Source organism: Choloepus didactylus, chromosome 3 (genome assembly GCF_015220235.1).
Source record: "Choloepus didactylus isolate mChoDid1 chromosome 3, mChoDid1.pri, whole genome shotgun sequence".
NCBI classification, from domain to species: domain Eukaryota; kingdom Metazoa; phylum Chordata; class Mammalia; order Pilosa; family Megalonychidae; genus Choloepus; species Choloepus didactylus.
The window spans coordinates 15,845,341-15,871,242 of NC_051309.1; the positions used below are offsets into that span (position 1 = coordinate 15,845,341).

The 25,902-nt window shown below is 42.3% G+C and overlaps 1 protein-coding gene across 1 annotated transcript in view; it reads left to right on the forward strand.

Annotated features, from left to right (window-relative positions):
- CD38 (CD38 molecule) overlaps positions 1 to 25,222 on the forward strand; it is a 45,217-nt gene extending 19,995 nt beyond the window's left edge. Inside the window, exons 3-9 of the mRNA XM_037829432.1 lie at positions 10,517 to 10,646; positions 12,308 to 12,443; positions 15,036 to 15,121; positions 18,258 to 18,331; positions 19,820 to 19,912; positions 20,263 to 20,349; positions 21,927 to 25,222. Of these exons, the coding sequence (XP_037685360.1) occupies positions 10,517 to 10,646; positions 12,308 to 12,443; positions 15,036 to 15,121; positions 18,258 to 18,331; positions 19,820 to 19,912; positions 20,263 to 20,349; positions 21,927 to 21,990 (670 nt within the window). The 3' untranslated portion in view covers positions 21,991 to 25,222. The remainder of the gene's footprint in view (positions 1 to 10,516; positions 10,647 to 12,307; positions 12,444 to 15,035; positions 15,122 to 18,257; positions 18,332 to 19,819; positions 19,913 to 20,262; positions 20,350 to 21,926) is intronic.
- The last annotated feature ends 680 nt before the right edge of the window (positions 25,223 to 25,902 follow it).

Below are 25,902 nucleotides of genomic sequence, written 5' to 3' on the forward strand. Positions count from 1 at the left end.
TCGAATGGGTGTGACCCTGAGAAGGAATTCCTACATGCACAAACGGTGAGCTCTGGGCTAACAGTTGCCACTCCACAGCCTCCCTGTCCTGAGCAGCAGACCCCCTAGAAAGTTCTTGGGTAAGGCTTCCAATCATGGCAAGGGGCAGCCTTTGCAGGGAAAAATATAATGAACCTCCAGAAGTCTCTCTTTTTCCTTCCATACTGCTTCTTCAGTTTCCAGTTCTGCCATACACAAGAATTCTTGTGGCCTTCCATTTTCCTTAAACCAGCCAACTCAGAACAGTCTAGGCTTGGCCATCATTTGAATTGATGGAATTGTACTCTATCCAGGGCAACAGACATGAGGATTGTGGACTTTTGCAAATATCTGAATTAATGCTTTACCGTTGTAGAGCCACGTTTGTGAACTTGAGGCTCATTTCTGAGATGACATATATGAATTAGTACTAGAGATATCTCTGTACATTGAAGTCCTAGTTCCTTTTTATTTCAGCCTGCATAGTTAAACCAATATATATGCTGAATTGCCCATTCAGGTTGAAATGATTACTTTTGATTTTAAAGATGAAATGTATCTTCACAAGGTCTTTCTCCAAACTTCTCACTTCCTCTCCCCATTTTCTCTTATTTATGGGACACACGGGAAGCCCTGGTCCATAAGATGGAGAAAGGAAGGCAGCAGAGTTACAAACTGTTCCAATTCTGTTGGGACTCGGTTTCAACTCTAGTGTTCTGTAACTCTGCTTTGTATGAATAAGGAACTCCGTTAAATTTTTAACCTGGGGTTTCTTGAGCCCTCAGTGTCATGGATCTTGAACTGGGGCCTTATCCCAAAGGAGCATAAAAATGATTTTAGAGGTTTTGTGAGTTTGCTGTGAGACTCCATTGACTTGTTCATGATTAAATTACAACACACTCGTGAAAGCATCTGGTACATCATAGGTACTCAGTGCCCATTCATTTCTTCTTCCTTACGGATGTTTTGTGGTGGGAAGTTCTCTTATTTTCTATCTCAGGGGGACATAGCTCCCTCTCCACCCTTTGTCTGTCTCAAGTCCTATAGAAGCCCCTGAGGAAAGAGGTGGAAGAGCTTTACGAGGGAGTTGAAATCTGGAACAGGAAGTCCTTAAGAAGGCCATCACATTAAACTAATGGAATTAAAACATTCTCCTGTAAAGGGAAATAGCTGCCAAACTCCTTTTCTCTAAACCGCCCACGATGGTGCACCATAAATTTTGACTGACATTTAAGCATGTAATGTAACAACATTTTCCCCTTATGTATATAATCCACGGAGAAGGCCAGGTGGATAATGGTTTCCCGGCATGGCTTTCGAGGGCAGACAGTGATGAGGTTGAAGTGGCTGCGCTGAGTGGGAAGCGGGGTCCTCCGGTGAAGGGAGCCCTGCTGGGAGGCAGACCCCAGGCACGTGTCACCTCCTTCCGTCCTTGCGAACCTCCCGTGAATGAAATTCTATCATCTCCCTTTTACAGATGAGGAAACTGAGGCTGGAGCAGTTTGATGCCTGCTCAGTAAGGTGATGCTGGAGTGGTGTGGCGAGGAGCTCATCTTCAGGCTCACATTGTCATCCAGTCCTGGGTTTATCACTTACTAAGTTGCCTGAGCTCCTGGCCTCAGCAGGAAAATGGGGCAATGGTAGAATCTACCTGTGACAGGGTCTGCAGATTGTCCCTTCTTCTCTAAATTTAAAACCCAGCTATTAGGTGGGTGCATGGCTGCCAAGATTAAAAGACTGCATTTCTCAGCTTCCCTGCAGCTAGATGTGGCCATGTTTAGGAAATGAGGTAAGAGCGTGATATTATGGTATCTTCTAGTAGCTGTTCTTTTTTTTTTTTAATTGTATCTTTTCATTTAATTTTAGTTTTATTTAACATTGTCAATGTGTTTTTTTTAATTAAATTCATTTTTATTGAGATATATTCACTATACCATACAATCATCCATGGTGTACAATCAACTGTTCACAGTACCATCATATAGTTGTGCATTCATCCCCCAATCTATTTTTGAACATTTTCCTCATACCAGAAAAAATCAGAATAAGAATAAAAAATAAAAGTAAAAAAGAACACCCAAATCATTCCCCCCATCCCACCTTATTTTTCCTTTAGGTTTTGTCCCCATTTTTCTAGTCATCCATCCATACACTAGATAAAGGGAGTGCGATCCACAGGGTTTTCACAATCACACTGTCACCCCTTGTAAGCTACATTATTACACAATTGTCTTCAAGAGTCAAGGCTACTGGGTTGCAGTTTGATGTTTCAGGTTTTTACTTCTAGCTATTCCAATACATTAAAACCTAAAAAGGGATGTCTATATAGTGCATAAGAGTGTCCACCAGAGTGACCTCTCGACTCCATTTGAAATCTCTCAGGTCCCACCTATGGATGAGTTAACCTGCTGAGGTGGCTTAGCTAGAGAGAGAGGGCAACATCTGAGCAACAAAGAGGCACTCAGGGGGAGACTCTTAGGCACAAGTATAAGCAGGTTTAGCCTCTTCTTTGCAGTCAGAAGCTTCACAAGAGTAAGCCCCAAGATAGAGGGCTCGGCATACCAAGCCATCAGTCCTCAATGTTTGTGAGAACGTTAGCAACAATCCAGGAGAGGAAGTCCAATACTTCTGCGTTTTCCCTCAGCTCCCCAGGGGGGCCCTACATATATATTTTTATTCTCCACCCAAATTATTATGGGATGTGTTTCTATTTCTCTCTAACCTACACAAACCTGCCATATATCATTTCCTATTCAAAGTTCCATGTAATTGTGGTGTTTGAACAAACTGACTATAGAAGTTATATTGTTTAGAAAGTATAGATCCTGCACCAAATAAACATTTCTTCCCTTGGTCTCACATGGAAGTTGAAGTTTTAACACACACTCAGTTTCAACCTTTACCCTTTGGACCGATTTGCCTTAGTCTTAAGCAGATCTACTTCATTCATATCTCTAATCGACATCTGGGCTCTTTTTTAGTTTATTTTTTTTTAACAGTTGCTGTATGCGCTAATACTGACATTTATATCTGCCAAGTTATAGCTCTGAGTTTCAAGTGTCACATAGATGCCCAATGTTCCAGAGACCAGTCGGGTTATACACAAAGGGATCAGCATCTCAGAGTCTGGAGATAGCCATTACAATTCAGGAATAGATTTGACTGTTCTAAGAACTTACAATCTAGGGACCACTACAATAATCATTCCCCTGTTAGGCTGTGCTCTATGATTCAATTCTGAGTTTACATATTGTAGTTAGTCCATATTGGTGGGGCATTATAGTGTTTGCCTTTGTTTCTGGCATACTTCACTCAAAATGCTGTGTACAGGATCCATTCACCTCCTTGCATATCTCACAGCTTCACTTCTTCTCGTAGTTGCTCAATATTCCATTGTATGCATACAACAGAGTTTATCATTCTATTCCTAATTCAATGTACTGTTAAGTCACCTCCACCCATTGCAAATCATGAATATTGCCTCCATAAACACCAGTGTGCAAATGTCCATTCATGTCTCTGCTCTCGGATCTTCCAAGTACATACCCCATAATAAGGTTGTAGGACCTTATGGCCCCCATATACTTAGCTTCTTGTGAAACCACCACACTGGCCTCCAGAAAGGCTACACCATACTGCCTCCTCATCAATAGTGAATAGGTGCATCTCTCTCTCCATGTTTTCTCCAGCACTTTTACCCCATTTATATTTTTTCCTATAATTTTTTAGAGATATATTCACATACCATACAATTATCTACAGTGTACAGTCAATTGTTCATGGTATCATCATATAGTTGTACATTTATTGCCACAGTCAGCACTTTAACATAGTAATTACTACGAAAAAAGTTTGTTTTTTTTTTAGCGAATAATAGAAAAGATAAGAAAAAGAAAATACCATACAATACAATATAATAATAAGGACAGAAAACAGCTTCACTACCAAGAATCCCATATCCCTCCCTTATATCCCCCTCTCATACACATTTAGCTTTGCTATATTGCCTTTGTTACATTTAATGGAAGCCTATTACAATGTTACTGTTGACCATAGACTCCAGTTTGCTTTGATTATGTTTTGTTCCCAAATACCATCCCTTTTTAAACACTCTGCTTGGTTGACTTTCATTTGTTATCCCACATGTAAAAACATTTTTATATTTGTACCTTTAGTAACAGTCATTGGCCAGTCCAGTTTTTGCCAAGCTGTACAGTCCTAGTCTTTATCATCTATCTTTATCTCTGGTGTCGTACATTCCCCTATCCCACCTCTTTCAGCTTTTCTCACAGACATCTTGGTTCGGTGTACTTACAATATTGTGCTACCATCACACAGTATTATGCTATCGGTTTCTGGATCTTTACAATCAATCCTGCTGAACATTCTGTAGTCCTTCAGCATCAAATGCCCGATCTCTACTCTTCTTTCTATCTCCTGGTAGCTTGTGTTATCATCTTTTAACTCTCAAAGTTTGTTCATTAATGTTAGTTCATATTAGTGAGACCATACAGTATTTGTCCTTTTGTTTCTGGCTAACTTCATTCAACATAATGTCCTCAAGGTTCATCCATGTTATTATATGTTCCATGTCTTTTTTCTGTCTTATAGGTGCATAATATTCCATCATGTGTATATACCACAGTTTGTTTATCCACTCATCCATTGATGGACATTTGGGTGTTTCCATCTCTTGGCAATCATGAATAATGCCGCAATAAACATCGGTTTACAAATGTCCGTTTGTGTCTTAACTTTCAGTTCCTCTGAATACATACCAAGCAGTGGAATAGCTGGGTCATATGGCAAATCTATACTTAGCTTCCTGAGGAACTGCCATACTGCCTTCCAGAGTGGTCACACCATTCTACATTCCCACCAGCAATGAATAAGTGTGCCTCTTTCTCCACATCCTCTCCAGCATTTGTAATTTTCTGTTTTTTGGATAATGGCCATTCTGGTAGGTGTGAGATGATAGCTCATTGTAGTTTTGATTTGCATTTCCCTAATAGCCTGTGAAGCTGAGCATTTTTTCATATGTTTTTAAGCCATTTGTATTTCCTCATCAGAAAAGTGTCTGTCCATGTCTTTTTGCCCATTTTTTAATTGGGTTGTTTGTCTTTCTGTTGTTGAGTTGTAGGATCCCTTTATATATTTGGGATATTAAACCCTTATCTGATATGTGGTTTCCAAATACCATCTCCCATTGTGTAGGCTGCCTTTCTTACTTTTCTGACAAAGTCCTTTGATGTACAAAAGTATTTAATTTTGAGGAGATCCCATTTCTCTATTTGTTCTTTGGTTGCTTGAGCCTTGGGTGTGAGGCCTAGGAAACCACCTCCTATCACAAGATCTTTAAGATCTTGCCCTACATTTTCGTCTAAGAGTCTTATGGTCTTAGTGCTAACATTTAGGTCTTTGATGCATTTCGAGTTAATTTTTGTATAAGGTGTGAGATAGGAGTCCTCTTTCTTTCTATTGGAAATGGAATCCTGTTCTCCAAACACCATTCATTGAAGAGGCTGCTGTGTCCCAGTTGCTTTGGATTGACTGCCTTATCAAATATCAATTTTCCGAAGATGTGAGGGTCTATTTCTGAGCACTCAATTTGATTCCATTGGTCGGTATATCTATTCTTATGCCAGTACCATGCCGTTTTGACCACTGTGGCTTTGTAATATATTTTAAAGTCAGGTAGTGTGAGACCTCCCACTTCATTCCTCTTTCTCAAGATACTTTTGGCTATTTGGGACATCTTGCCCTTCCAAATATATTTAGTTACTGGTTTTTCTATTTCTGCAAAGTAAGTTGTTGGGATTTTAATTGGTATTGCATTGAATCTATAAATCAGTTGAGGTAAAATTGCCATCTTAATTGTATTTAGTCCTCCAATCCATGAACATGGTATGTTCTTCCATTTTTTTAGGTCCTATTCGTTTTCTTTTAGCAGTTTCTTATAGTTTTCTGTGTAAAGGTCTTTTGTGTCCTTGGTTAAGTTCATTCCTAAATACTTGATTCTTTTGGTTGCTACTGTAAATGGAATTTTTTTCTTGATTTCCTCCTCTTGTTGCACATTACTTGTGCATAGGAACAGTACAGATTTTTGCTTGTTGATCATGTAGCCTGCAACTGTGCTCTATTCATTGAATAGTTCTAGTAGCTTTGCTGTAGATTTTTGTGGATTTTCTACATATAGAATCATGTCATCTGCAAACAGTGAAAGTTTTACTACTTCCTCTCCAATTTGGATGCCTTTTATTTCTTTTTCTTGCCTAACTGCTGTAGCTAAACTTCCAGCATAATGTCGAATAACAATGGTGACATTGGGCATCCCTGTCTTGTTCCTGATCTTAGAGGGAAAGCTTTCAGTCTTTCCCCATTGAGTATGATGTTAGCTGTGGATTTTTCATATATTGCCTTTACCCTATTGAGAAAGTTCCCTTCTTTAGTAGCTTTTCTTAAAAAGGAGCTGGCACATGCTCTTTGCTGCTGCTGCTTCTTCCTCCTCTTCCTTCTCCTTTTTCCTCTTTCTTTCCCCTTAATCCTTCCTCCTAGCTGGAATGTAGTCATGATGGCTGGCACTGAAGCAGCTATCTGGGGCTGAGAAGATGGTCTCTAACTTGAGGAATGCCATGCCAGTCCCAGACTCCTTACCACCAAATTGCTATCTGAGAGAAAAATAAAATTCTATATTATTTAATTCCCTGTAGCACATTAACTCAAAATGAATCCTAATAGAAATGTTGTAAGATAAAATGAGATATGCACATGAAACATATAGTAATCCCTCCATAAGTGCTACCTGTTATTATTATTACCCCAGCTCACCCAGCTAAGTGGGTGGCTGGTCTGGAATTTTGTCCTGTGACTATTTCACTTTGAAGTTGTTGTATTTTATAGTCTGACTCTTAACTGAGGTGGGCAACCATCCAAAGAGAAATGCATCACTGTCTGTGGACAAGCGGTGTGTGCTCTCTCCACCCCAGGGACACATCAACTGGACATGTCCTCCAGGGCCCTGTTCCTTGGTTAACCTGTGAGGCGTGGGCCACACCTGTGTACTCTGCTGGTTGGAGATGACTGTCAACCTCCTTCCATGGAAATCTGAGCAGGGAGCACAAGAGAAAAGGAAGGGGAGATACTGATATTGATTGAGCCTTTCTTCTGTGCTAGGTGCTGTTTTAAAAGGGCTTAACATATGCTTTATTTAATCCTAATCCTATGTTCCCCACGTTACAGATGAGAAAATGGAGGCAGAGAGAGGTTGAGCAGGTTTCCCAAGGACACATAGAGATCCACTAGGCAGCCTGACTTGAGGGCTTCCTTCCCTGTTTCCCCTGAAAAAGAGCAGGTGGGCGAGATGGGCAAGGTGGCTGGTGCTGTGCTAGAGCTGGAGGAGGAAGTGAGTCTGGGCCAGGGAGGGTGGGAAGCCGTCTGGATGGCTTTGCCTGTGCCCCACATGGAAAGAGCAGGCTTAGGAGGGAACAGAAAGTTGAGAGTCTTGTCTTTACTTCCCCTAGGTCAATCTGGCCTCACCTGTTACCCTGCTAGGATCCCAGCTCCAGAAGCTGGAGTTTACCCTGATCATGATTAATCAGTTCTCCCAGAGGAAATGCACTTCTGGACCCTGAGATACCAACAGGCTTATGTGTACTTTGTCAGCCATTTGTTTGCTTAGTGACTTTCCTGGACTAATTCTGTAAAGTCTGTATTCTTTATCAAGTTCAGAGAATCAATGAAATCTCTGCTTGATTAGTTTATGGTCAGCTAATGAGTGGACAGAGATTTTTCTTAAATGTCTTAAAGGAAGTATAAAGAAATAGGAAGTTTTCCAGCCTTTGCTGAGGGACTCTGTGCGTATGAGTTAGGGCTTCCACTGTTCCACCTTAGCCTTCATTTTCTGCTTGGGCGGAGCCTCAAGTTCAACCAGAGATGAGAGTGTTTGGCCTTCCTAGGGCTATCCTGTGCATGAGCCCAACTCTGGTGCCGTGCATGCGTGTGACCTTCCTAGGAACATGTTAGAGATTTTCAAAGTCCCATATGGATATCTAATTCCCAGGTTTCTTCTAGTTTTTGTTGTTGTTGTTTTTGGTATCTGTGTCAGTCTCTCACACTTGGGCCACTGTGATGTTAAATAATTGTCATCGTTTTAATAAGTGATCTCTGGGTAGGGCTGTTTGCACAGAGCAAGTCAGACCAATAAAGACAAGCCTGAGAACTGAGCTTTGTAGCAAGCTTCCAGACAGGGCAAATGGTAGCACTTCTCCAGAGATGGGACATTTGGGGGCTCCAAATGTCTTCTGTCCTCTCCAGTGCCAGGTAGGCTACTGGCTTTTCACAGCTATCATAGATGTGGGCTGTTGGTCTTGCAGGCTGTGATGGAGCCAGTGCGACGCAGAGGGAATGAGGGCAAGTTAAAATGCCACAAAGCTCACTGTCCTTACTGAGATTCAGCTCTTCTTGGCTAAACACGCCTTAGATTTTTGCAAGCTGCTTGTTAATTTGCAGAGTTCGAAAAAGTTGACATTGACAGTTTTTGCCAGTGTTCTTGTTTATTTAATGGAGGAGCAGATTTTTTGGAGGTCCTTACTCCACCATTTGGGAAGAAATCTCTTCTCCCTTTAATCTTATGTATGTGTAGCAGCCCCTGGCCTGAACAAAACAGGCCTGCGGACCCTGGCACACAGCAGTCTGTGTGACCTGGGCAGCTAATGTTTAACCTATCATCTTTGTAAACCAATAGAGCAGAAAATTGTGAATTAACCTTAAAAGTAACTTTAAAATGGGAAGTAAGCAGGAGGTGAGAACTCTTGGTCTCATAAAGGAGCAGTATGTAAATGTAAAGTATTGCACCCAGATTTGAATAAGCATTCATCTATGGTCCCCAGACCTCCCACTGTCAAGTGTTAATCTGTAGTTTACTTCCTTCCTAACACTTGTGGTTATCTGTCGATGACCACCACCTCCTCCCCCATGTTACAAGACCCTGTTCCTGTGCTTATACCCTTAGGAATGTCCTTGTCTCTAACCCTTATAACCAGCTCAGCTGGCCTCTAATTGTGCGGTTTGCCTGCCTGCTGAATGCTGCACCTGCCCGGCAAGAGAGAGCTGTCATGTTCTCTATACAGGCTGCAACAGTAGGTTTTAAATGTTATATAAGTCAAGACTCAACTTCCACTCAATCTATAAATGTTATCGGGAATCTAGTACTGCAGAGATGGTCAGATGAAGCAGTCATGGACCCTGGCCTCAAGGCACCACATCCTGGGGAAATAGGCCTGGACCTACCTACCCTTTCGTGGCAAGATGAACTGGAGGCCAAGTGTAGGGTAGCAGGTTTACTCTTCCTTACAGGAAGGGGAGTGTTCTCTGAGGAACTTGGCTTTGAGCTGGGTTATGATGTAAGAAACCCTTAGATCCAGCCCTAAATACAGCCGTATGAACATACATCCCTCAGCATGAAAGATAGATGGCCTGGAGGCCTCCTGGGGGGACAGCAGAGTCACAGGTCCCCACCCCTTCTTACTCCAGGGCATGGCCATGATGCAGGGTAGGATTTCACTAGGCAAGTCAGCGGCGAATGGGCACTGTAGGCAAAGAGATGGGAAAATTCAGGGAGAGGAAGTTGGACTTTTTTTAAAGAAGGCAGTAGGACTCCTTAAATGTTTTTATGCAGCATGTAATGTGAGGAAGAGACAGTTAGTTGCCTTTAAATGTTTGCCTTAGTTTCCTAGTGCTGCTGCAACAAAGAACCACAAGCTAGTGGCTTAAAACGATGGGAATTTATTCTCTCACCGCTCTGGGGGAGAGAAGTCTGGAATCAAGGTGTCAGCAGGCCCTGCTCTCTCTGAAGGCTCTGGGGGAGAATCCTACCTGCCTCTTCCTGGCTTCCGGTGGCCTCTGGCCATCCTTAGCATTCCTTGGCTTGTAGATGCATCACTCCAATCTCAGCCTCCACCATCACATGGGATTCTCCCTGTGTCTCCAAATCTCCCTCTCCTTTCAAGGCACCAATTGTATTGGATATAGGGCCTACCCTAACCCAGTATGACCTCATCTTAACTTATTTACATCTGCAAAGACCCTATTTCCAAATAAGGTGCCTTTTGCAGGTTCCTGGTGGACATGAATTTGGGAGGCACACTATTCAGCCCAGCACAGTGCTCTTCTCTATTTTATTGCACACCTAGGCAACCAAGCATTAATAACTAGACCCCTTAGTCTGGGCATCAATGGGCATGGTTCTGAATCTTGGCTCTACCAGGTTGCCAGGTGTGTGAAGTAGGGCACGTCCTGTTAACCTCACTGAGCTTCTGTTTCTTCATAGGTGAAGCAGGGGAGGTAACGCTCACCACATAGAAAGGTTCAGATTAGATGAGATGTATGTGTAAACCACCCAGCAAACAGAGGACACCTCCTAAATGAGTTTTAGTTTTTTGTAATTATGCTTCAAAAATGTGTTTAAAATCAAATTATCCATGTTTTATTTTTCTCCCAGAGATAAAGACTGCCAGGAGATCTGGAACGCATTCAAAAATGCATTTGTTTCTAAGAATCAGTGCAACATAACAGAAGAAGACTATCAACCACTAATGGAGCTGGCAGATCAGACTTTACCTTGCAACAAGGTAATGGGGTCAAATTGTTGCTCTTAAAATTGAGGATACAAACTGGAGGAAAGAGGCCACAGGGCCAGATTTTGACTAGGATGAGGAGAGGAAAAACCCAGACATTAGACCGTGGGTGTGGTTGAAAAGAGATAATGTTTGTGGGAACACTGGGGGCTCAGGGTGGCATCAGGGTTTAGGGTATCTGGGACAGAGGTGAGAGAGATGAGAACATGGAAAGAAGAAGGAAGAATTGTCCAGAAATCAAACAAAACAAACCTAACACCAGACCACAAACACAAACTCAACACCCCAAACTTATCCAAAGACAAAACTTTTTTCTCGTCTCTGATACTACTACTACTACTACTAATTCAATAATGACAATGCTGATTTGCACTTGCAGAGAGCTTTTCTGCTTAGAGAAGACTCTCCTAACCATTATCTTATTAGATTGTCACAGCCACCCTCTGATATAAGCAGGTCAGGTGTCAGCATCCCCATTTTACCAGTGAGAAAACTGAGCTTGGTGAGTGTAGGTGATCAGTGGTTGACCAAGTTTGGCCAGCTTGAAAGTGACCAGTTGAAATGTAAATGGAACAGGATTTGGAGTCAGAGAGGCCTGGGTTTTAATACACGGATGTTCTGGAAAGGGTATGTAATGACATGCAACTTTTTGAAAGTCAGGGTTTGTGAAATTCAATGTGCTCAAAATTGCCTTCAAAAAGCCCCTAAATCCATCCACAAACTAAGGGGCTCTTGTCTCATTGTTAGAGAACTGGAGATATTATGCAATTCCTCCTTGGTGCACCAAACACCATGCACCACATGCAAATTCCATTTGTTGAATACGTGATTGTGCAACAGATATTGCATGAAGCAACTTATTTGCATTATCACATTTATTCTTCCCAGCATCCTGTGAGTTTGGTGCAATTATTATTGTCACCATTTTACAGATTAGGAAAGGGAGGCTTAGCCATGCTTTGGTTGGCCCATCAGACACCTAATCAGTGATGGTGCTGAACTTTGATAAGGCAGTATGACTCCAGAGTTTTAAATGACCATCCATTAAGAATGAATAAATTCAAGGAGCAGTTCTGAAATTTGGCTCTCTGTACCTTTTAAGTAGGACCCTGAAAAAAAAAAACAAAACATGTCACTTGTCCTTTATGTGTGTTGTGTGTTATGTGTGTGTGTGTGTGTGTGTGTGTGTGTGTGTGTGTGTAGGGAGGTGGGATGGGATGGGGTGGGGAAAGAGGAAGCAGCTACGGAGCTCTTTAAGAATCAAAGAGCACTTTTCCCAGAACATTTTTTTGCAAAAAGTTCCAGGAATTTTGGAGCTTCCTAATGCCTCCTCTAGATGTGGTCCAAATCCATGTTTATTATAAGGTTTTATCCCATGACCTTTGACTTTTTCAACTGTAACCAAAAATAGTAAGTTCATTTTGTTTTGTGACCTAGAAAACACACACACACACTCACAAATGCATACACACAAATACACCGCACACACGTTCTCTCTCTCTCATAGAGACAGAGAAAACAATGATGCATGAAATAATACTCTTGCCATATGTGATTTACTCTGTTTTCTACATTTTCTTTCATTTAAACATGAGTGGTTTTGTTTTGACCCACTAAGTTGATTTCAACCATAGGTTGTGTTTATTTTCCCTCAGAGCCTCTTTTGGAGCAGAACGTACGACCTGGCCCATCGGTACACGCAGGTGCAGTCGGAGATGTTCACCCTGGAGGACACGCTCCTGGGCTACCTGGCTGACGGCCTCACGTGGTGTGGAGACGCGGGCACTTCCGGTGAGGCTCCGGGTCACGTGGGCTTGCACAGGAAGTGCAGCGCGACGGAACCCTGGGCTCCGGCGGGCACTGGAAGAGCCTCGTGGGGGAAGGGGCCACGGGCACCCGCCCTGCTCCAACCACACCCTGGTTGACGGCTCAAACCCGTGCAAAAGTAGCGTTTGCTAGACCAATCCCCATTTTCCTGAAAAACTGACTTAAGAGTTTGGGGTTGTCCTCCGTGCAATCATGGCTTTGCTCCGTGATTCCCTCCTCCTTTTTGCGTGCTCCTGTAGCCTGCTTCCTGAATTCTTGTACTTTGCTTTCTAGAAGGGCGTCTTTCAGGACCAAAGAATTGTAGAGTAGGTTGAGACCCCAGAGTCTCCTAGGACATGGCCCTTGTTTCACAGAACCGGCACAGTGACTGGCGTCTCATTTTGCAGACGTAGGACCCGAAACACCTGCCTGTGGAAAGATGTTTTCTACTCAGAGGTCCCTAGTTTTCACTCCTTTTTTCTTAGTTTTGCTGTGGATACTCTATGTTGTTTAATTCTTTATACTGTTTTGTTCTTACTTTTTGGCTTTTGACCATTTTTAAAAGCATATTTTACTGTAGCTTCTTGCCCCCTGATTTTCATTTACAAAAAAATGAGGTGTGCTATTTGAAAAATACTTGCATATTACAAACATGCGTAAGGATAAAAATTGAAAGTTGCCCCACATTCTTTCCCCACCCCTCAATCCCCATGAGATTTCTCAAAAGGCAACTGTTGTGCACAATTGGCTACATACCCTTACAGATTTTTCCCTTTAAATACTATGTGTTTAAAATATACACGGTGCTGTTCTACAGCTTACTTTATTCATTTAAAATTAGTAGGTATAAATAAATGTAGCTGTATTCTTTTAAAAGATTTTAGCATATATGCTCTATGGGTGTATCATAATTTATTTAACCAATCTCCCATTGAAGGATTTTTAGTTTGTGTTAGTTCTTATTGCTGTTATAACCACTGTTGCAAGAAACACTTTTGCATGCACGCACACACACACACACACACACCTCTGTATGGTTGTGGAATTACTTCTGAAAGATAAATATCTATAAATAGAATTTCAGTGATAATTTCAGGATAAGTTGTGCTACAGACTGATAAACTGTCATTCAAAAGATGGTCACAATTTAAACTCTCAAGAATGTATGAGATGTTTATTTACCCACACCACTAACACTGGATAAGAACGCTCAAAAAAAAAAAATCTTTGCAAATTTGATAGATAAATGCTTCAATTTATTTGGCCTTTGTTTGTGAGGCTGAGCATATTTCTATATTTAATGGTAGATCTTTCTATTTCTTCTCTAAACTGCTAGTTTGTGTATTTTAACCATTTTTAGTGGGGTGTCTATTATTTTCTTATCAATTTATAGAAGTTCTTTATAAATTATGAGTAACTGTCTGCATGAACACGTTCTCCTTCCTTGCTTAGACTGTAGTAGGGTTCTTACTACCCAACTCCTCGCCCCTGTAAACCAGCCTCTGTCTAGCCACTACAGGATTCTTTTTAAACTGAAAATGTGTCTGTGTATGTTTCCTACCTAAAACCTTTAATGGTTCTCTCTGTCTCTAAAATTAAGTCTTAATTCCTTGGCCTGGACTCTGGTTTTCCTATGCCTCATCTTTCTCACCCCTTATGCTCTGGCAATACTAATCTCAACTCACCAGCTCTGGGCCTTAGCCCATGTTCTCTGCATGGAGCACCTTGCTCTATCTTGTCTGTCTGAAGACTCCTCTTCATCTTTCAAAACTAATCACAACATCACCACCTCCAGGAAGCCTTCCCTGATGGTGCTGTATCCCCCAGAATCCCATTCAAGTTCATCTTTCTCTCCTCTGAACCGTATATGCCTGACACATAGTATTGTGACTTATTTGCTTCTGTGTCTGTCTTCCGCATTAGATCATGTGTTCTCAGAAGGCAGGGCCCCGCTCTAATCCGTCTCCCCGGATTTGGACTCTCAATAAGTGCTTGAGTATTAAGGCAAATAAATATCCTTGGGAGAAGTGACATGGAGACTGTGTATGCATGTGCTATGTCTATGAGGCCTCACTGATGTCTGAGCCTGTGTCAGGGGTGAGTGAAGAAAGATCGAGACCTTCTGAGATTGAAGGTGTGGGGACTAGGGAGGTTTGGGGGGAAGAGTCAACAAGGGAGAGCTGGGGGGAAGCAGAGAAGTGGGAGGTAGAGGCAAGAGTGACCCTCAGGGCCCAGTCTTACCTCTAATTCCTCTGGACTCGGGGTTGATGACGGGGCCCTGCCTCTGTCAGCTGAACTTGTGCTGTGATTTCCCAGAATGATGACTTGAAACTGGTCACTGTGTTCCCGGCTGGGATTTGGAGGGAAGGTGAAGACTTGGAAGGCACTCAGGGGACACTTAGTTAAATTGGGTCGAGACATGTCCATTCTCCATCCCCCATCCTGGCAGCGATGCCTTTTGAAAATGTTTCTACTGCAGTGGAATGGCCAGGGGAGAACAGATCTTATTTATAACCTTTCTTTTCGACGTCGATTATTTTATTTAATTATAAAAGACTTATAAACTATGTCTTTTAGAAATGAACTATCAATCTTGCCCAGACTGGAGGGAAGACTGCAGCAACAATCCTTATTCTATATTCTGGAAAACAGTTTCCAAGAGGGTAAGTACTCAGCAGTAAAGTTCTAGAATTTTGGAGACCCAGGAACTTAAGAGGTGCTCCAGTCCAGTGGTTGGCTCTTAACCGTTTTTGGGGTCACAGCTCATTTTAGGAGTGAAAGTTTAGGATCCTTTCTGAAGGAAAATGTTCAGTAAGTGCATGCTAGATTTTCACATAGGATTTTATGGCATTCATGGAAGGTCCATGGGCTCCAGTTGTGGAATCCCTGCTCTGACCCACTCTTCAGTTTTAGCTGCTGGGAAGCTGGGGGCTTGTTTTCATCCTTCATTTCAGACATGAGCCTGTCTTAGATTCCTGGAACACTCTTAGTAATCTGTATTTATAGACCACTTATTATGTGCTAGGTATAATACTGAGCTCTTTACCTGGACTAAAACCTTTCATCTTCACAAGATCTCTATGAAGTAGGAACCATGTTTATCACACCCATTTTACAGATGAAAAAGTGGAGGTGCAGGTAGACAAGCAACCTACTAAATGCACACTGTAAATGCTCAGCTGGGAGGTTGACCCAAGCTGTCTGACCTCAGATCCAGAACCTGGGCTAGGAAATACTCATTATGTTCCTACTCCTCCTCTCTGTCTATTTCTGACTTCATTGTAAGCTGCCCTTGTGCATTTTTATTTTTCTTAAAAGTTGCTTTAATTCCTTCTTTACAAGTGGACAAGGAAAGAAAGAGAAAAGAAGGGAGAAGGAAATGAAGGAAGGAAGAAAGAAGGAGGAAGCAAAAAAGAAAAAAGCCAATTAGAATTCTCCAAAATTCAATTTAGGCATCTGAGGAACTGAGGCAAGCAGAAACTTAACATTTGTTAAGCATGTTTGTGACAAGCCCTGGGCCAGGGGCTCTTACCTGTATCATCCTATTTGGTCCTTGCAATAGGTGCCCGTGAGCAGTTGTAAATGCCCACTTTACAGGGGAAGAAAATAAGACTCAGGTGAAGTGACTCAGTCAAGGTCACTCAACTAACAGGTAGCAAAGCTGAGTCTAACCCAGGTCTGCCTGAACCAAAGCCGTGCTTCTCTATTTTGATTTTGATCCTGCTTGTTGGTTCTGTCTTATCAATGGCAGGTCTGATTGTCTTTAACTTCCTGTGGGTACCTAATTAAGCGTCCGCCGTGAGGGGATTCAGGTAAGCCCTGGTATGGTAGAGACAGAGAAGGAGCCTGGGATTTGAAGTACAGAGAGCTTGGGCAGATTCCTTAACTGTTCTGACCTTTGGATTCTTCATTCTTCAAATAGGGAAAAAATAATGCCTGTCCCACCTAATTATTATGATTTTTAAATGATACCACTGTCCCATTAACTAGCTCAGAATCTGTTCATTCAACAAATATTTGATCATTATCTGCTATGTGCTGTGAAAAATCAGGGGAGCATATACTTTCTCTTGTCTAGAAAAGTGTCTAGTCTACTGCTCTATGATATGCTTTGGGGCAGTGCTATTGCTAAAAACTTTAAAGTCAAGGTACATTTTACATGTGGTAAGCACCCGCTGGTGATCCCCACTCTGTACTCGGTGTTTGGAGTACAATGGCTTGGGCAATCGCAGCCACCCCGTCATTATGAGGTTATGAGGTTTTGTGCCTTCCTTTGCCAAACACTCCTGGAGGTAGACAGTCTTCTTTTGTCAGACTGGTTCCTTTTTTTGTTTGTTTGTTTTAGCAATAGAGGCTATGCAGCCTGTTGGTTTGAATCCCCACCTACTTTTTTCACTTCCAAGTAACGTGACCTTGAGGTTGATTGATCCAATACTTACCCCCATGGATGCTCTTTTGAGAATTAGATACCCAGGGTCAGTGTTCGACCCCCTGTAAGCCCTCTGCTGAGTTAGCACTTGATTAATGAAAACCATTGGGCCTCTGACTTCTGCTCATCACCCCTCAGTAGAAAGACAGACACAGCATTGCCTTTCCAGCATTCACTCTTTCAACAGTGGCTCCTTATCACCTGCAGAATGAGGTCCAGGCATTCACGGCCCTCCAAGAACTCATTTATCTGTCCAGCTTCAGCCTCCTCTGAAGTTTCCCCAAACACAACACCGTTCTCTCAGCACTTTAGGTCTTTCCATCCCTGGTTGCCTCGGCCTTTGCCTGGTGAAATCCTATTCATCTTTTAAGACTTGGCTCTTGTTACTCTCCATTAGGCTTTTCCCATTTTTTCCGGTTGTTTGCATCACAGTGTATTAGACTCCTTGCTTACCCTTCTCCTCTCCCCTTCTCCTCTCCCCCTTCCCCCCTTCCCCCTCTTTCCTTTCCCGTCACAGGTTTTCACAGGGCACCCACTCTGTGCAGGGTACCAGGTGCAAGGCATAGGGCCGTGGTGGGGAAAAGGAGAGCCAGGTTCATGGCTGCCACAGAGCTCTCAATACCAGAGGCTAAACTGACATGAAGCTCATCATCACAATGCAATATAGTTGAATATAGTGAAGGGGCCATTGTGAGATGCTTGGGGAAGGGGGCCTGAGTTGGTCTCTGGATTCTGGAAAGGCCTTCTGGAGCAAGCATATAGAATCACACTGTCTTGCTCATTTTATGGTCCCCAGCAGCTGGCAGAGACATGAGCTGAATGTTCTGTTGCATGGCAAAATGAAACCACGTGCCCAGTAATATTTATTCATTCATTCATTCATTCATTCTTTCCCTTGGTGCCTGTCCAGGCCTCGGAGTCACCTTCTCTCTCCTAGGTTTCCCCTTTCTTGTCTCGTTTCTCTTATCTCTGAATCGTCTACTGTGCTCCCACCAGAGGAAATGTGCAGTGCCTGGGGTGCATGATGCCCAGGAAATGCTTCCACCTTGCTCCTGCATCACGGTTCGTCTCACTCACCTGGGCTTCTGACTTCAGAACCACCAAGCTTAGCAACTCCTTGAACGATGACTTTGAACGTCATTGCTCAACACTTGCAGAATGGGCAACTGCTTCCAGCACTCTGGCGTGAAGCATAATCCCACCAATGGCTTGGAATGAAAATCACAGACCTGGTGTTCCTATGTGCTAAAACCATACAGGATACCCGCCCCCCAGCTAGCTCATACTGAGAGCTGTTTTGGATGGAAATGCTTAGACATGGTAATGAAGTTTGCATGCTGAGGAAATGGTGGGCATTTTTTTTTTCTAAGTTTGCAGAAGCTGCCTGCGGTATGGTCTATGTGATGCTTAATGGATCCAGACATAAAGCCTTTGACAAAAACAGGTACTCATTTCTTTGCATCTTATTTGCAAGGATTTTCACAGCCCCCTGATGGGTAGTTCATTCTTAGAAGAACATGCTTTTCATGTTTTTGTTCAGTCCTGAAGATTTGGGCTAAAAAAGTTAATACCTCTGTATCCTCGAGAGAGCTATGTCTTTCTAAGTGCATGCTTTTGTCTGGTTTCTCCTTTATCAAAGCCCTCTAATGGTCCTGCTATTCATTGCTCTGTGTCCAGACCGTGCACTTGAGTTTTCGAGACATGGTATAATTTTCTAAGCTTTCTCTCCCATTATGCTCCACCCTGCCCATTTCCCGTCTTTGTTGATTCTGTTCTCCCATGTGACCTGCCTCCTCTCCCCTGCAGGTTGTCTGAATCCTCACCAACCTCCCAGCTCTGTTCTGATTCCTCTTCTCCATGGAGTGTCTGAATCCCAGTTCAGCAGTCAAACCAATATTGGGAACATCAGGAATTGTGCTGAGCCCTTGACCTCCATTTGTAGGCATCGTCAGCAATTTCTCGTAGTACCTAAAAGCAGGGACTTCAGAGGACATTATGTATAACTGATGTGACCTTAAGCAGGGCACCTAACTTCTGTGAACCTGTCTTGAACACAACTGATAAAGTGATGGTGATATGAAGATTAGCTGAGATAATGCATGAAAAATGCTGAGCTCTGTGCTTGACAACATGGAAAGAGTTCAGTGGTTATCAGCTATTATTTCATTTAGTCCTCGCTGAACCTGGCTGTACCAATGCCTTCCTTTTCTGACCTACTACACATATTGTTTTTGCCACATTGATTATCTTTTCAGTTTTTGTTCTCCAATCTTTCCCTGGATAAGCCTGGATGGGAAGGAAGGGAGCATAATTAATTTGCACTACTCAAAATTAATTTTTCTTTTCTCCTGTCTTAATATTTAATTGCATGAAGAAGCATTTGTCCTTTTGTCATCTTCCGTCCCCAACCTTGAGGGCTTTTGGGTGAAAATGTTAACATTCCCGAATTTTATAGTTTGCTATTTGTGATCCAAGGACAATACCGAGTGACAGCTGTCAGAGGCTAATGGGAGAGACTGGGCAGGGGTTAGGGTAGGACATTGAAGTCATTTAAAACAGTGCTTTTCAGCTTTTATCGAGGGCATGAATCACCTGTGGATTGTTAAAATGCAGATTCTGATTCAGAAAGTAGTGGCTGAGATTGTGTGGTTCTAACTAGTTTCCAGGTGATGCTTATTCTGCTGGCCAAGGACCACGTTTTGAATAGCGTGTATTTAAAGAATCAACGTTAATGTATAGCTTAAGAATCCTTTTTCTTTATTTGGCCTCAATTGAATGAGGAAAGGTGGCTGTTTCTAATGCAAGTCATGGGTCAGTGTTCAGAGGGTAGGTTTTGGCTCAGACCTCCTGCCTGCTGGTTTTGGGCAGCAGAGACAGAAGCATGAAGGCTGCAGTTTGGGGTTGACAGTGTTCTTTGTCTGTTCTGTCTTAGCGTTTTTGGAAGTGTGGAAATTTTCAATTTACAACCGAAGAAGGTTCATACTCTACAGGCATGGGTGATGCATGATATTGGAAGAAATTCCAGGTATATTTTTTTTGTCTTTGTGTCCCAGTATGTTCAGAGTCATTTTATGAATCTGTCCATGAAAGAATCCACAGTCACACGAATGTGTTGAGAACAGACTGGCTCAGGTAATTAATGGGGCCTTGCTCTACATTTAGCCCATCCCCACCACCTCTTAGTTTTACCTTTAATAGACATCTGTTGTGATCGGTGCCTCACTGATTCACATCTTCAAATCCCCTGCTGACCTGGGAGCCCTTAGAGGAGGCAGGCTTCTAATCCCAGGACATGTTCAGGGCCCACGACCTGGAAGATACTCTGGGATGTTTGTGAGATCTTGTTATTTTAATACTTTCTTCTTTCTTTCTCAGTGACTCATGCTCAGGTTCTTCCATAAATGACCTGAGATCGATTCTAAGCCAAAGGGATATTACATTTACCTGCCAGAATGACTACAGGTAATTGATTTTGTCTGGAAGATGACATGGCTGTCTTGCCCTCAACAAGCATTTGCCCTTTTCTCATCCTCGTCTGAGAATGGAGGGCTGGGTGACTCCTTCCTGGGCCTCCATGGTGACCTGGCTCCCTCCCTCCCAGCCTAGACCAGGTGTTCCCAGCCAGTGGCCCGCACCTGGCCAGCTTTCCCCCATTCTTGGCTTCCTTCCCCAACTTGCCCCCCTGGACAGCGATGCAGCTCTAAAGCTGAACCAGCTTTTCAGGGCCTATTTGTTGGTTTCCAGTGTGGAAGACCTCACTAAGGGCTTACAGATGCACCAGGAGTATGTTTTTCCAGGCCTTTCTCCCCAGTCGTAAAATTCCTGTCACTTGGCATATTTTTGTGGCTCCTATTTCCTTAGGGTGGACTTCAGTGTGGACACCTAACTCTTGGTAAGATGCCACATGGCAGTCTATCGAGTTTTTCTTTTTTTTCATCAAAAATTTTAAATCTTCAAAAATTTTTGCAAGTGATGTAAGCTTATTGGAGAAAAATTTTAAATTACACATAGTATTTTTATTTAAAGTCTCCTATAACCCTGTTAAAAAAACTGGGATACCCCAGTCATTTTTAAGCAGTTGTGGGCAGTGATGTAAGCATTGGTTGTTAGAAACGTCTTTGGAGAATTTCCCTTGTGCAATAGCTTAGAACAAGACAGAAGCAGAGAGAAAAAGTTTCACAAGAGTGTAGACACCAAGTGCTAGCATATTTTCGTTGTCTCCTTCCTGATACCATCTGCGCCCTTCAAGCAATCCCAAAGGGCAGAAGAGCGATTCAAGGGGCTCTTGCTGAGGATTCGTGTTTCCCAATGACCTGAATTCCCCATCAGTCAGCTGGTCCCTTTCTGGCAGCTGCCAGAAAATAATGCCAACTTTCTACAGTGGTTATGTGGACAAACAGAAAGAACAAAGGAACAACTGTAACTGAAACCTTGACAACCAGTCTGTTATTCAGATATTTTGCACTGAGAAAATAGAATCCGAGGAAGAGAATTGGGGAATGAAGTTGAATGCCATCCCCAACACTCCTTTATCTTTTTTCCCTCTTATTAAACATTCTCCTTTCTCTCATTAATGGTCAGAAGCTCTTTATATTAAAATCCGTCAATTACCCTCAAGACCTACTCACGGTTTTAGGTGAGCTCATGCCTCCCCACCTGGAAAGAATATGTAGGTAGAACTTCCATTTGGACACAGATAAGTACAAACTCTAGAACATGTACATACAGTGGCCCATGCAGGACATGGGTCTTTTCAATACCAACACCTGTCACCTCACACCTTATCACCTTATAAATCAGTGTTTATTCCCATGGCTTTACAAGTGACTTCAAATGAAACTAAGCTTGGCCACACCTTGAGTCATTTACCACGGAGCTAAACCCTTCTCAGTGGTGTCTCTCTAGGAGAGGAACTTGTGTGGATCTTAGTAGGTCCATGCATAACTTTTGTGGTTAATAAAGGGGTTTCTTTCCTTAGTGAATTGAATCCCAGATGTATCGACTCATCTCCTGATCTCCTTTTTGCTTTCTTGTCATAGGCCTGTCAGGTTTCTGCAGTGTGTGAGCCATGCCGAGCATTCATCTTGCAGTTCTGAGATCTGAGTTAATTGACATGGTGGTTTTGGACCTTGATCCCTTGCAGTATTCAGCGACATGCATGACTCAGGAGACAAGCCGTTGGAGAGATGATCTCGGAGTGTCCTTTGTCAAAGTGTCAAGCATGAACACTGAGTGTTTTCCCCCAAAGTTTTAAAGTAACTTACATTGTCAGCATAGTTTTTATTTTTATCTCCTAATAGTCAAGGAAAAAAACCCATGATTTTATAAAGTTAGAATGAAAATTTTATCTTATTTCATTTTAATTTTCATGTGATGCTTTTATGTTATTTTTCTGTTAGTAACATCCTTTCTATTGACAGTGACCTCACCAAACTTCTCTTATTAGAACAGGCAAGTAACAAAAGGCAAATGCTCATGCACTGTGTTTTCAAATGAATGACCTTATCTCAGGAAATATGCTTGAATCCTTCCTACAGATAGTCTAGCTATAAACTCCATGGTTATGAGTCATGCTGGAAAAAGTGTTCTGTGGGATATAACCTACCTCTTATAGGTTGAAATGTGTCACCCCAAAAGATATGTTGAAGTCCTAAATCCCACACCCCCCCAACCCTATCCTGTGAATGTGACCTTAATTAGAAATCGGGTCTTTGAAGGTATGATTGATGAAGATGAGCCCAAAGTGGATTAGGGTGGGCCTTAATCCAATACGACTGATGTCCTTATAAGAAGAGGGAAATTTGGACAAATGAGAGAAGAATGCCATGTGATGATGGAGGTCGAGATTAAAGTGCCGCATCTACGAGCCGAGGAGCTCCAAGGATTGCTGGCAAACAACAGAAGCTAGGAAGAGGCAAGGGAGGATTCTACCCTACAGATTTCAGAAGGAGCGTGGCCCTTCCCACACCTTGATTTTGGACTTCTAGCCTCTAGAACTATGAGTAGAGAAATTTCCATTGTTTTTTAATCTACCTAGTTAGCCACTGCTGTTCTTAAGGCAGCTCTAGGATAAAACACTACCTTGGTGCTCAGTCATTTCTAAGCCTTCCAACAGCCCTGTGATGTTGGTGTTATTACCTCTCATTTGTTAGATGAGAAAATGGAAGCTCAGAGAAGTTACATAATTTGCCAAAAGCCACACAGCTAGTTCACCGTGGAAGCTGGATTTAAACACAGCTCTGTTCTACTCCAAAGTACATGCACTCTCTCTTTCTAGGCCAATGATTCCAAACATCAGTGCCTTATATTCTCTTCCAACAAATACACATTGAATTAAATTGAATAACATTTCTGGAATCTGGAAATGAAATTTTGGAGGATGGTTTTAGACTTTTTCCCCTCCTTCTCTTTCTCTTCCTCCTCATGAGTAATGTCTTATATATACAGTGAACAGTTAAAAATATTTGTTCCTGAGCCTAACCTTTTGTGTTTTCTCCCAATTTTTCTTGATCAGTCTTGCTAAGGGTTTATCAATTTTATTACTCTTTCAATGAACCAACTTTGAGTTTTGTTGGATTTCTCTATTTCATTGACCTTTGCTCTTTTCTTTATTAATAATTTTTCTTCTGATTTCTTCAGATTTCTTTTTGCAGATTCTTAGATGGAAGCATGGATTATTGATTTTGCAGCCCATTTTCTTTACCTATAATATATTTAGAACTATAAATTTTCCTCTGAACACTGCTTTATCTGTAACTTATGTCTTAATATATATATCTTTTCCTTATCACTTATTTCAAAGTATTTTCTAATTTCCATTGTTATTTAGAAATATGTCCCATAATTTCTAAACATTTTCTAGTGTTTTTTCTTTAAATATATGTTGAATGAAGAATTAATAAACCGATTTGATATTCCTTCAGGAAACCAGCTTGTTTGTTTGGAAATTGCATAACCTTTTGGGTCAGGCATTCCTGAGTTCCTATTTTGTTGTCACTTCGTGATCTTGAGCAAAATACTTAAACTCTCTGAACCCCAGCTTCCTTGTTTCCCAAATATGGATCATAAACTTACACCCATTAAAGTATGGAGAAGACTTACAAAGATGTCCAAAATTTACAGCCTAGCACAGTTCCTGGTGTATAAGCAAGCACTCAACCAATGGTGGCTCCTTTGACCTCCCCCTCATTGACAATCCACTAAGACCATTTCCCTTTGGGCGCTCTTGTGGCTACAGCCACTGTGGTCAGTCCAGAGATTCTTCACTAGCCCCTTCTCCACTTAGCACATTCTCATGAGGATTCAGTCTTGCAGGACATGAGAGGGGGTGTTTGGGACCAGCTCTAATTAAGATTCAATTATCTCCACCTGCAGAATGTCTTCAGAAACAGGTCCCATGTAATCAATTGGGCCACCCTGGCTGTTTTCCTTTCAAGACTCCCTGCCTTATTGTTGGACTCGGTAGCTGATTTATGGGCTCTAATTTTCCTTCCTGGCTCTATACAATACTCCTTGAAGAAACTGGCTGCCTGTGGCAGAAAAAAATGTTCTCTTGTCCCTTTCCAAAGATGAAATGGATAGAGTAGACATTGGTTTGCTAGAGGCCTCACCCAAGCAGACGCATTTGAGTGCTCAAGTTCAGCCCTGGTGGAGACCTTAGAGGAGTTGGTTCCAAGGTTTTTATATTGTGCTGCAGAGGGTCCTGGGGGTCTCATAGAGGTGGCTCGGGAACTGGGGTGCTCTTTTCTTCTTGTACCACCGTCTGCATCTTCATTACCTTGATGTCCATTCTTGCCTCCTTTTTCTCTGTAGTTCCAACTTTGGCTAACTTTGCCTTTGACCAACTGTGCAACCATCCCTTGCCCTAAGGACTTTCTGGCCTATGTATAAAAATAGATCTGCCATAATCCTCTTTTTATAAGTGACCTCTCTACAGAATTACTCATTGCTCATAAATGTTATTAAACTCATAAACCTGCTATTCCCTGCCTCCCGCTCCATCGTTATTTGTTCTAGAAACTTCTCAGCATCCCACCTTGCACCCGTCATCATCATACTTAACCAAATCTGTGGGGAAGGCATAGGCCCTAAAACCTCCTTTCTAACTTTCTCAGCTCACTATTTTACTATTGCAGTGGTTCTCGACTTTGTAATGTTTGAGGCATACTTTCAAATGAAGTTCTGGAATTTCAGGCTGAATTTACAAAAATGGTGTCTCGATCTGTGATACAGTGTTCAGTGGGCCTTTCTTTAGCCCTGCGTCACTGTTTGAATAGATCTGTTTAGTGCTGTGTCTGTATCCAGCAGAAGTTATTAAATGTTTTGGCAAAGCACAGTCTTTGATTTTGGCTTGAGTTTTTTTTTTTTCACCTTTTAGCTCTTGTTCCAAATGAGCTGTGGTGTGAGACCTAAAACTAAGGTTTGCTATTATGTGCTGCCTTGATATCTGGGGAAAATTGGGAAAGCCTCAAATGGCTTAACTACAAGTTCCTTGCCCTCTTTACTGTAATTCTGTGGATTAGGTCCCCCAGCCAAAGAACCCTCCTTATCGTGGGAACCAGGCACAGGTCCTGCTTATCCCTGAGGGTTTCAGTTCCCTGCCAGCTTGCAGAATTGTTCAAGCAATCCAATCCCATCCTTCCATGGAAACCAGGGGGCAGCTTGCCCTCTTGTTACTACAAAGCCCACCTCCCACAGCTCCTGGTGGGTCTTTCCATTCCTGAGTGCAACCCTGTGTGGCCCTGTGCAGCAGGCAGTGTCCTTCCCCGGGCTGTAAGGATATGTGACTACTAAGCTGCTGTCAACCTCTTCTATTCAGTATTGGGTGTTGTGTGTTTGGCTGTCCCCATAACCCAAGGACAGGGATCCCTTCTCACCAACAAGGTGAATAGGAGGTGATTAAAACATGAGCTCAACCCATCTCCACACACTCTCTGACATGAAGGGACACACAAAATCAACTTACCTTTTGGTGTTCCATTAATCCTTAAAACAATTCCTAAATTTAAGATTGAA